This window comes from Curcuma longa, chromosome 12 (genome assembly GCF_044706935.1).
Source record: "Curcuma longa cultivar G26 ecotype Majalengka, Jawa Barat chromosome 12, ITB_CL_G26_1.1, whole genome shotgun sequence".
NCBI classification, from domain to species: Eukaryota; Viridiplantae; Streptophyta; class Magnoliopsida; order Zingiberales; family Zingiberaceae; genus Curcuma; species Curcuma longa.
The window spans coordinates 4,100,328-4,112,717 of NC_133872.1; the positions used below are offsets into that span (position 1 = coordinate 4,100,328).

General features: G+C 34.2%; 1 protein-coding gene across 1 annotated transcript in view; it reads right to left on the reverse strand.

Annotated features, from left to right (window-relative positions):
• Positions 1–12,390, reverse strand: part of LOC141843509 (putative cyclic nucleotide-gated ion channel 20, chloroplastic) — a 31,632-nt gene that overhangs the window by 2,617 nt on the left and 16,625 nt on the right. Inside the window, exons 7-9 of the mRNA XM_074731559.1 lie at positions 4,545–4,796; positions 1,996–2,141; positions 1,018–1,095 (exon numbers count right to left, since the gene is read on the reverse strand). Coding sequence (XP_074587660.1) covers positions 1,018–1,095; positions 1,996–2,141; positions 4,545–4,796 — 476 coding nt within the window. The remainder of the gene's footprint in view (positions 1–1,017; positions 1,096–1,995; positions 2,142–4,544; positions 4,797–12,390) is intronic.

The following is a 12,390-nucleotide window of genomic DNA, read 5'->3' on the forward strand; positions in this document are numbered from 1 at the left end:
AGATCCATCTATAAATTCATGATTAAAGTTATAATGTTTTTCAAGAAGCCATCTAGGAAGTGCTTTAAGAACATGATAATTAGGTTTTGATGATGCTCGTCTACGGGAGTTGGAAAGCGATACAAGTCCGGAAGTGGAAAGCATCACTATGGAAACCAATCCTAGTTTCACAGTAGCCTAGTTTTGTGGACACCACCACACACACAGACATCTTTAGGTCTTTCCTTTATCTCATCTTACACAAGAAGCCATTTTCAAGTGCTCTAACTAGTGATGATGCATCAGTGTTTGCCTGTTTAAACAATTCAATGGAATGCGGAAGCAATTGTAACTCGTGAGGAATCTATCTCTTTCTCACACACCCACACGTCATTAGGTCTTTCTCATATCTCATATTCCACGAAAAGTCATAATTGTCAAGTGCTCTGAATCTAGTGATAATGCATCTGTGCTCTTAGTATCAAAGAAACACCATATTGTTAATGATGACACTACAACATTGTTGGATGGTTGCATTATGTCGACGAAGATCAAGTTCACAAGTGGGCACATGAACTTTCGGTCAGGATCAGTTCAGACAAAGCTTCATCGACAAATCAAATCACAGGATCTGATTCCATTTAATTTATATATTTGTTGAGCACCATTGTTAGGATTGACTGGAATTGGTTTTATTAAGAAGACAATAAGAACCAGATAGAAAACAACCATCAAACCATTAGTCCCTGACAATCAGGGAATTTAAGGATCAGACTTGGTCACTCAGCATGGATCAGTCACTCCTATAAACCATAATCTTATTTGGAAAAAGCATATCAGGAATCCTTAGTAGTATTCTTAAAGCTGGCAAGAGATTTGAGTGAAAGGAGATAAACTCCATGCAACCATAAAGACAAGATAGGAATCTACTTTATTACAGAAATTAAGCAAAAGATTACAACTAAGTTAATACATATTGGTAAAAAAGAAGCATAAAATTTGAGAGTTAGTAACAACATAGGAATTTAAGTTCCAAACCTTCTTAATGCTTCAGGTAATCGCCGATGGCTCATCCATCGTTCAACATCACGTCGTCGAAGTTGCATTTCTAGTCTCCTTGATTAGCAAAAGGGAAAGATGTAAGCTTTTGTATAAAAAGTACAGATATTGCTTGGTTTTTCGTTTAAAATCTATGATTCTGTAAACCAATTACTTTGGCTTCTCTAATATTAAAAAATTGACTATCAGCCACAAAAACTTTTCCTAGATATTTCCCCAAAATAGAAGAGAGCTAATCTAGTCACTGATCTCGTTGATTGTTCAAACATTCATCCATCTGGTAATGACTCAACCATTTCATTACTGTCTCTGAAATGTGAAAGTTGCAAGACATCATCATCCACAAGGACTAGACATAATTGAAGTTCCCCTCCAAAACTTAACAAAGACATAAAGAAGCTAATAATAAATGGGGTAGCTGTTGTCGAGAGTAGGTGACAATCCACAGCTAACAGGCAAGATTTCTACATGGCGTTTGCACATTCACTAGGCGGCAATCCATTCTCAAAAACTTCCACTAGAACAATTTAATTTTCCCTTCTAATAAATCTTGTGATATATCATCCAACACAAGCTACATGAAGACTGAAAAAGTTATTATACTAAAAGAGGAACATCTTGACATTGGCAATTAATACCATAAATAGTCTGACCTTATTATTGAACAAATGGGATGCATAAACTTAGACATCTTGATGCGAAATATCAATGAGAATAGTGCAACAGATCATAGGGAAGATGTAAAAGGCATTATTATACACACACACACACATAATGAAACACCTACTGTTGCAATGATTGGACAAGATCAAAAAACATTATGATCATCTACTCCAAAAATATCCCTAGACAGAAGCAGATTAATAGGTTAATTAGAAAACACTTTCCTCTTAAAAATAATAACCTCAAGAGACTCTGGAACTGATTAAAATAGCAGGAGTATTGGTGGCTTTTTACCTTCTACCAAGAGACTGGAGAAAATTTTGCATATTCCCAATAAGCAAGGCAAAAAGAAGCAGCCCCGCACCAATGATCGCCATAGTGAACAAAACTTCCCACACAAAATAACTTGGAACTAGATTACCTGCTAAGGTACTTATTTGCTAGGAAAACAAATAAAAATTTAAACATGTTAGATAACAAAGGGCTCATAAAAATTCAAATTTCCAAATGAATCATATATAAAGATGGCAGCAGTTAATTAAGCAAATAAAAACTAATCATTAGTGTAAACGGGAACAGTGAAACAAGATAGTGAAGATCATAAATTTTAACAATGAAAAAGGACAAATCCTCTAATAACCAGAACTTACTACATTTGGAAAGGATCTATGAACAACTTGGTATTTGGTAATATAAATTTGGATTAGGAATAAAATTAATAAGCATGTTAAATTTTGCATAGAAGCTGAAAATTCCATTTTTTTCTCAGGTTTTACATTTGGGAGAACTTCTATATTATTAAAAAGTAGGTGTTTCTTATTTTGCATCTAGGACTTAAGCTATGTTTACTTAGGAGGGAAGAAAGAAATCAAAAAGATCAAAAAGAAAGGAGGAGATATAAGAAAGAGAGGATGGAAACCATCATAAAGATGTTAGCTTGTATAATATAAAATAGGGAGATTATAATCCTAAACTATGCAACTATGATTTTACCTATTCTTCCCACCTCTTTTCCACTTCACTTGGTGCACCATGGAGCTCTACTTTTGGGCAACACCAGCAAAGACATGCGCTACCATTAGCAATGCTGTTGGCACCATGTGGGCACTAACAAATAGCACTTTTGTTGGCACAAGCAACTTGCCTTCACTTCATGTAAGCAGCACCACATCAAGGATCACAGATGGCATCAATAGCTTACCTTCATGCTCAGTAATTCGGCGCCCATGGAGAAGAAAAGAAAGAGATGGGGACTTATCAAACATTTGAATCTCTCTATCAGTTTCTTCGTACTATGGCAAAAGATTGATTTGAAACACTCACAGTTATGATTCCGAAGCTTCCTTCGTAACTCCCGGAACTTCTTCGTAGTGGCTCCGTTCCATGCCTCATTTCATAGGGAACCTCTCAAAGTGGTTCTATTTCATTATATTCCATCTATATCCCAATTCCATTCATTTAATATCCCTTTGGTGTCATTGACATAAGAGATGTCATTTATAGTCTATCTGTTTCTATATATGAAAAGTTAAGAAATTATCATAATTATCATATAATAAGCAAAAAACTGCAATAGAAAAGAAAAAGGAGGGTTTGTAATGATTTTTAAATCTTTTCTACTAGGTAATTTATTATCTTAATGCATGAAGATAATAAATTCGGTCGTTTTGGTCGGACTCTATTATGGATTTCCAACTTATTTAATGTGGCAACAAGTTAATTCAACATTATTATATGGGTGATTCGAGAAAAGAATTGATATAATATTTTTCCATGAAGAAAAAAGAAACAAGAACACAAGGCTTAAATTTACTTATTACCCAGGCAAAGGAGATTTTGACTTCATAAAAGGAGTAAATACTATTTAAATTAATTAGTTATACATGGTTTTGAAAACCATTTGTACCAGTAAACATAAGCAAAACCTATCATTTCCTAGTCCACCGACACTAAAAAAACCTATGATACTACCACCCTCATCTTCCCCATGTCCCTTCTTTGCTACTTGTTCAGATCAAGACTAGTGTGTCTTCCTCTGTGTTGAGACTGACACTTTTCTCAACTATGTTGAGACTAGAGGAGACCACTAAGATGAGCTCTTCAGCACGAGACCATTGGCTCCTTCTCAACAACACTTATATTACCTCCGAGTAGGGCTTACTAGGTCCTCTCTTGCAGCTGTATGGCCTTGGCATGGGATGGACACCAAGCTCAGCACAGTTGGCACATCTCATTTCTATTGAGGATCAATACCCAGACACAAAGTGCCTTGTAGTTATTCATATCCAATATACGAAAAGACAACAAAAAAATATTCTCAACTATTGTAGGGAAAAAATACAATTTGACCTAAAAAGCACCAAGTTGAGCTAAGCACCCACGAGCAACCAAGCTTTAAGCATGAGTGGGGCTCATCACAGCAAGATGCAACTGGCTTGGCTTCTCATATATAGTTTGATGTTTTGTATGTCTACACTCACACCACACACAGAGACAAAATAAACTCTATAGGAAATATTGTAGTTTACGACTTCTTTCTTAACAAAGAATTTATTCCATGCTCGGAATTCTATCTAATCCCAAATTAGAATTTCCAATTGCATTTCTTTATAGTCCTCGATGACTGCACAAAAAGTCCATGAGGGGTGATAAAACAAGTAGACAACAGAACAGTAAGAAAACCAGAATTTAGACTCCTGGGTTTAACAAGATTATTAGAATTTCAAGCTCGCAAGTTAATAGTCAATCTAGGGGTTTAACAAGAAATGTAATATTACCACAACCGTATAACTACTAGAAACTGGCAGAGAATTTCAATTTAAGTACAACATATGTAATATTACCTGAAAACCCCAAAATAGAGCATAAATATATCTTTGTACAACGCTAGGTCGAGTGGTTAGCAAAACAGCTTGTTCGTAGATCCCATAACGAAAGTTTCCGTTATCAGTGTCAAAGCAAGAAGTAGAATTGGAATGATTAACCCACGTTCCATCAACACGTCCAGCAGCATCATCAGTACCACAATCTATCAAAGTTCTACAATTTGAAAACTGTGACAAAGTACAGGCATCCTGCAGACATTGATTGACTCTCTGAAAAAAACAATGAGGAAAAAATGTAAACATTTCATTCTGATAATGGTCACCAAATGGTGGTAGTCTGCAGGAGGGGTTTAAATGCAATTATAGCGCAGAAGTTTATGCAGCAAATTTTTTAAAAAAAGAAGAAAGTGTTAAATTATGCAAAAATACAGGTTAATTAAGCAGCTAAATGACACTAGTGTAGCTGTAGAGAGATCACGTGGGCAAAGATTGGGATATTATCATTTTGGTTTAACCAACAAATTCTATTCGGGATTTTTTTTTTAATAATGCTTAATAAAGCTGTGAAAAAAGACAAAATGTGCCACATGATTTATTTTTTATCCAATAATATGTAGGACTTCATAGAGATCAAATTAGTTAGTATATTTAAATGTAAAGAATCTTATAGATATAAAAGACGCAAGAAAGTCTTAACTGGTTTCTTTAGCGTTATAATAGACATCCAGTGACTTTGATGCTGAAAAAATTGCTAGGAAAAGAAATAAATGGATTATACTATGAAATTATGAAAAGGGGAATTTTTTTTCTTTTAAAAACAAGTAGCAAGTTTCTCTAACAATTGATTTGCTAATATGCCTCTAAGTTCCATGATAAAAGGTACCTAAAAATAAGTGTCCAAGGTACCAAATTTGATTTTCACCTATAAAATAGAAAATGCTTCTCTAGATAGATCTTGCACAAGGCTTTGTTAATTCAAAAGGCTTTAATTACGTCTCTCAAAAATTAAATTGGTTAATAGTTGTAAAGGAATAGTGTGTGAGAACAAAATACCTGCAAACAACCAACACAAATGAAAATGAAGACAATTCTAACACAAAATTTACATAGAAAATAGTAGATGGGAAAGATCACCGGTGAGGGAAAAGAGAATCTAGCCATATGATAGGTGACAAGTTCTCAAGTATTACAGGATAGTCATTTGGCAGGTTCTCAAAGAGTACAAGATAGTCATTGAGCAATGCTACCAGGAAACCATCATATCTTACTCAAATCAACCTTGAGTAGTTGTTTTAGTTCCAATTTATCTTAAGGGTAAATATATATCAAAATCTTAATGGGTAAATGTGATCATCACCCAAAATTTCTTGCATCAAAATCTTTAAAAACCAAATATAGTGGAGCCATGACAAAAAGGCACACCAAACATCATATTTAATCCACAGACTACACAAAACATGGGCTTTCAGGATCTAAAAGAATATGCATAGCAATTCTTGTTAGTGCAAAAAAAAAAAAAAAAGAAGAAGAATTTTGAGTGAATTTCTGTGACAAACAAGGATTTTCGATGACTCAATAACCTCTTGCCTCAAAGAGTTGATGCATCCATGGGAAACATCAACTCTAATGAAGCATCAAAAATATTGTGATAAAAATTTGCAATCCAAACTCCAGAGTACTAATAACTAGAAAAAAGTACACAGTTTATCAAATAAATTAGTCTAGTTTTCCAAGCAGTTCAAACACACCCCTATAAATTCTTGTAAAATTCAGCATATATTCCTTTCGAATTCTAGATGTATCATTTTTTAAAGTTTAGTTGATTTCTTCAGTGCCTAATAAATTTGTTTACCACACTGGTATTGTCTAATTTGCCCTCTTCTTGTTAGATTTTGTGCATGTATTTTCACTGTCACTAGCCAGTTGGTTCTTTTAGTCTGCTTAGTTGGAGATCACCAGTATTTGTTTAATTTTCTTTGCTTCTTTATGCATAATGGAATCCTTCAGACGTTATGAGAGAAAAAAATGGTATTTTCCAAAAGCATGCACTTAAAGTTTGATAATTAGCAAACCATGCACAATAGGGTCAAATTTACTAAAGGGCGCAGCTTTCCATTTTTGACATCCCCAAAATATCCTACACTTGTCCTAACACTTTTTCAAACTTTTAAAAATATTCTGATATCCTTCTAGTGCTCAAAATCAGCAAGGCCACAAATCGATTCTTGAGATCATGGTGATTTCAGTTTTTATCTCCTTTTATCATGTGACTCATCAAAGTGGTTTAACTAAAGCATCTAGATAACATTTCCAATGAATAATGACAACAACAACCAAGTTTTTATACAATTAACTAGAGTCGGCTATATGAATCCTCCTATCGATTGAGCTTACTACCTTACTATATCTTCATTTATATTTAAATAAATTTTATTCTATTTTATTGTTTTTAACCAAGTCTTCTTTGGTCTTGCTTCCACGATTAATGTACATATTTGTCATGATCTCATATTGCCTAACTAAGATATTTATTGCTCGCCTAAGTAAAATATCCATACTATCTTAAATGCATATCTTGAAATTTTCCATCAATCAGACGCAACCTAATTTTCCTTCTAATGTTTCCATTTCTTATGTTCATCCTTGTATGTCCGTACATCCAATTTAATATTCTCATCTCTGCAACTCTCATCAAGCACATGTGCTCGATTCATAACCCAAAATTCAATTTTATATAATATAGCAAGTTTAACCGCCATTTTATAAATTTTTTTTAAAAAAATTTAGAGGTACCTTACGATCACAAAGAACAATTGATGCCCTCACGCCCTCCTTAATTTCAACTAGAGCTGTCAAACGAGCCAACCTATGGCGAAGCGGGCCAACTCATGGCGAGCTCATCATATTGCGGGGCGGGGCGGGCCAACCCACCAACTTGGCGGGTTCGGAAATCTCCAACCCAACCCAACTCAAGGCAGGCCGTGGGTTAGGCGGGCCAACCCACGGGCCTGTTAAAAAATAAAAAAATATTAAAAATTTTAAATTTGAATTATAATTTATATTGATTAAGTTGAAATTTTTAAATTTGAATTATAATTTTTAAGTTTGAATTGTAATTTAAATGGATCAAACCCACTAATTTATTGAGTTTTCTAATTTAATTTTAAATTTTAAAATAAATAAATAAACTTTCTCAATCCGCGAGTCAACCCAAGCTCGCCACGGGCCAACCCACGCGGGTCGCGGGCCTAGGTGGGCCAACCCATCTAAACCCACCTTAAAATGGGTTGATAAAATTTCAACCCAACCTACCTAAATTACTTGGCGGGGCGGGCCAACCTAGCAAGCCTAACTCAAATTGACGACTATAATTTCAACTATGCTCCTTGTATCTTATATAACACATCTCTATTAACCCCTTCATCTGTTTTACAAAAACGACCTTAGATACTTAAAACTCTCGGTTATAAGAAAACTTATTACCTTTTATCTTAACCATTGTCTTACTATATCTAATATTATTAAACTTAAATTTCATATATTCTGTCTTTATTGAGCCTAAAACCTTTTAGTCCGTGTTTTCTACTAAGATTTGAGCTTAGCATTTACTCTTTCTTGTATCTCATCTACTAAAATAATATCATCTGCAAACAAGATGCATTATGGTAATGTGTTTTGGACGTGTCTAATGAGTTTATCCATGACTAGTATAAAAAGATATAGACTTAAAATTGATTGTTATAAAAAGATAGGAAATGTTTCGATTAATCCGCTTGGAGTCTTCACTCTCGCCATTAAAACCTTATACATATTCTTAATTATTTCAATATACATTTTTCTAATATCTTTCTTTTCTAGAATTCTCTATATAATTTTTCTCAAAATTCTATCACCAACTTTTTCTAGGTCAATAGTCACATATTGTCATTTTCAATGATCAATTTTTTTAAAAAAAAGTAGGGGCACAAATACTCATAAGAGCACATGAATGCCATAATGATCCCATATTGTTATTTTGACCAACTAAAAAGTTATCAAAGTAATTTTTTGGGCCAAATCATGTCAAAATGCTCTTTTTTCCAATGGCCAAAATCAAAAAGTGATTTTGAGTTATGAATGAACTCCTAGAAGCACTATAGATACAATGGTTGTCTCATGCTGTATTTTCTTTTACCATTAAAAAGTGATTTGGGCAACACACTTACATGTCTTTCAAGTGGTTAGAATAAAAAAGTAAAGCGTGAATGGACTCTTGGAAGCACAATGAATGCAATGGTGGTCTCATGTTATTATTTTGAACACCATTAGTATATTCTTGTAGAGAAAACTAATCAGTGTTTTGACCAAATCATCATAATTACATATTCAATGGTCAAAATGACAATATGAGACCCATTGCATTCATGGTCGTTTAGGAGTTCATCTAGTGGTCAAAATAGTAATATGCCACTACCATTGTGCTCATAATGCTCCTAGAAGTTTATTCATGTCCTTACTTTTTGATTTAAATCCCATCAAAGTGTTTTGTCCAAAAGTTTTTCCGATGTTCAAAATAACAATACGAAACTACAATTTTATTCATGGTGCTCTCATGAGTCCATTCATCTCCTTATGGAAAGATCAACCAAATTGATGGGTCAAAATGACAATTTAACAACTATTGGATTTTACTGAATCAATTGGTGCTTTTATTGAATTTGACCACTAGAAAATCATCAAAATATTTTAAAAAGTTTTGAAGGCATTTAGAGAACTACAGGGATATTTTGAGAATGTCAAAATGGGAAGGTGCACCCTCTATTAAATCTGAAATTATGAGCATGATTTGGTATTTATCAAACTTTGCTTGTGCCCTTATGTAAAATGCCTAAAAACTAACTTTAACTTTAGTGGTAGTCTAGGCAACTGATTTATTTGGTGTTATTTTAAACTAATGTTTAGTTCAAATGAGACACATTATCAAGTTTACTTATTTTGTTTTCAATCTACTTTTTTCCATGGTCCTGTTTCAAGGAAGAAGTTGCATCATCAAGCTTAGCTATTTTTAGTGTTTTGACAACTCTCACACTAAATGATGTTTCTTTGATGTCACCCCATTTTTAATTTTGGTTGTTTCATCCATGAAATTGGATAGTTCATTTTACATCAAACATCCCCACAAAAGTTCGTACAAAGCCAAGTACAAAATTACCATCTCTAATTTTTTTTCTCTAACCTTTTCTACAACCTCCTCACCCTAGTTGATGAATAGTTGTATTGATGCTCCTGCTACACCAATTTGACCAACTAAGAACTTTTGTGTTAACTTGACAAACGAGTGATGAGTCTACTTGAGTCATCCACTTTTAGTTTGAGCAACTGTGCTTAGGTATGCAAACAAGCCAAGTTTTGAGATTGTTTGGTAAGGTAACCTAGCTAATCTAAGCCAAGCTGCTATAATGATTGTTCAAGCGTGGCATTTTTTTTAGCTCGACTTTGGTTTAATTTTGTTTTGAGATTAGTTTGTTTAGATGTTATCGAGCTCTTAATTTGAGTTTGTTTGATTTTATGAAGTTTTTATATTTTTAAATTTGTTTAGTTGATTAATAAGTTTGTTATTACAAGTTTGTTTGTTCATTTTAAAACTTTTGTTTAATTACAAGTTTGATAAGAGCTTCGTTGATGGATATAGTTTATAAGTTTTGTTGACGGGCAGTGTTCACAAACAGTTTACAATCTCTTTTACAAATATTAATGAATTGAATACGTACGTATTCAAGCTTGTTCATTTACTTTAATAAGTTATTCAAGTTTGTACCTCTAATTAACCTTACCAATCAAGCATACTCATAAATGTTTGGTTCGCTTACAACCCTAGCTATGCTACTTTAGATGTGATTGTTGATTATTTTGACAGTATCGACTTGACAAACAAGTCACTTAACAGATCCAAGCTTGAACAACTAATTAAACTAAATAATAAGTTTGAATTCATATGTGTTCAACTTGTTAATATTGAATAAAGATTGTAAATTGTTTATGAATTCATGAACAATGTCGACGACAAAGGTTGTGAACCATGTTCATTAACAAATATGTTATTAAAAATGTAAATAAACAAAGAATCTCTCAAAACAAATAAACAAGTTTTGAATATAAGTTCATTAACCAACCAAACAATCTTAATGTAAAAGTTTCAAATAATAAAACAAGATCGAATTAAGAGCTTGATAAAAATGAACCAAGCTCGAACTAAGCTCATGTTTGAAAGAGAAACCAAGCCAAGCTTGGCTTGAATTTTTCAATATCTTGGTTTATCTTAAGCTCAGGTTAGCCTAGCTCGGTTGCCTTATCAAACAAGCCTAAACAACAAAAAGTTTGATTTGACATGACTCGTTTACCTCACTAACAAGCACTAGCTCTTTTGCATTGCCACTCTTACCATTATTTGGTACAAGTATAATATCCAAGGATTAACATCTCGTGCCGTATCGGACAATACGCACTAAATTTTTCGTTCCGCCGCGGCACCGGCACAGCGCCGGCACAGGAAATCCGACCGGGAACGCGTCCGGAGGCATCGCCCGGGCTCGACGACGCCTCTGGAGGCGTCGCACGGCCTCGGCGACACCTCCGGAGGCGTCGCGAGGCCTCGGCGACGCCGCCGGGGCCCGGTGACGCCCCGCGCAGGCCGCGCACAGCGATCGCGCGGTCCGCGCGATTTTTTTTTCTTTTTAAAACTTTAGGATTAATCAGATTTTAATAATTAACTCCTAGCTATAATTCAAAATTATAATTTAGGATAATTTAAATAGGCTTTATTAAAATCTATAAAATTATCAAAAAAAATTATTTTTTATTTTTAAATATTTAGATTAAATTTTTTATTTTAATTAATATATTTTATATTTTAAAAATACCGAAACTATACCGACACAGTACGATACAGTACCGAAACTGTATCGTTCCGGTCCGGGACCGAAACTCCGGCACGGCTCGATATTTTAAACCTTGATAATATCTTCATTTTCAATTTCTTCAAATGGACCGTACAAAATTAGTGTTGTTATCTAGGAAAAATAAGAGGTGCAACTAGACCCCACCAAAATTAAGAAGTCAAATGAAGAAGATGAAAGAGAAGACATTAACATTGCAAAACATAAATTGCCATCAAATACAATAATGATGATAGAGGAAAATGGTTGTTGTTCATGCTTATAAATACGACTAGTAGTTAAGAGTACATCATAGGTACCTAAACCATAGTTTAAAAAATTTATTTTGCATCAATCAACATAGCGAAGCTTACTAGTCTGTCAGTTGACCGACAAGCGTAAAGTGATTGACAAGACTAACAACTGAATAGCCAATGAAACATTTATACTACGCCTATTCAATGCATTCACTCCTTGGTGCTCCCAATCTAGTTTCTTCCTCCGCAAGCGATGAAGGTGGCCAATGAACACAACAATTTTTTCCTCCCTTTAGGAGCAACAACAACAACAAACTCCACAACTCTTTCCTCTTGTTCTCCTAAATTGCTCTTTCACAACTGATGGTGCAACGAGCAACAAATGCATTTGCCGACTACAATGATTTCTTGCTCTATCTATGAGCTACGACAACAATAACCATTGTGATTCTCTCATCCATTTGTCTTGATTTGTTCTACAATTGATGGCTCCGGTTTTGGACTTTGACTTCCCAATCATAGAGGCACCCGACTAGGTTTTTGAAGCTAGGTGTCTCCCTCTTCTCTCAAATCTTCTTTATCTTCTCCTCTCTTCCTCCTCTTCGGTGCCTCCAACCAAGTGTATCAGCATGTCTAACATGACCCTTAAGTGTTAGGAAGTATACTGAAAAGACTAGCTCTTTTGTATATAAA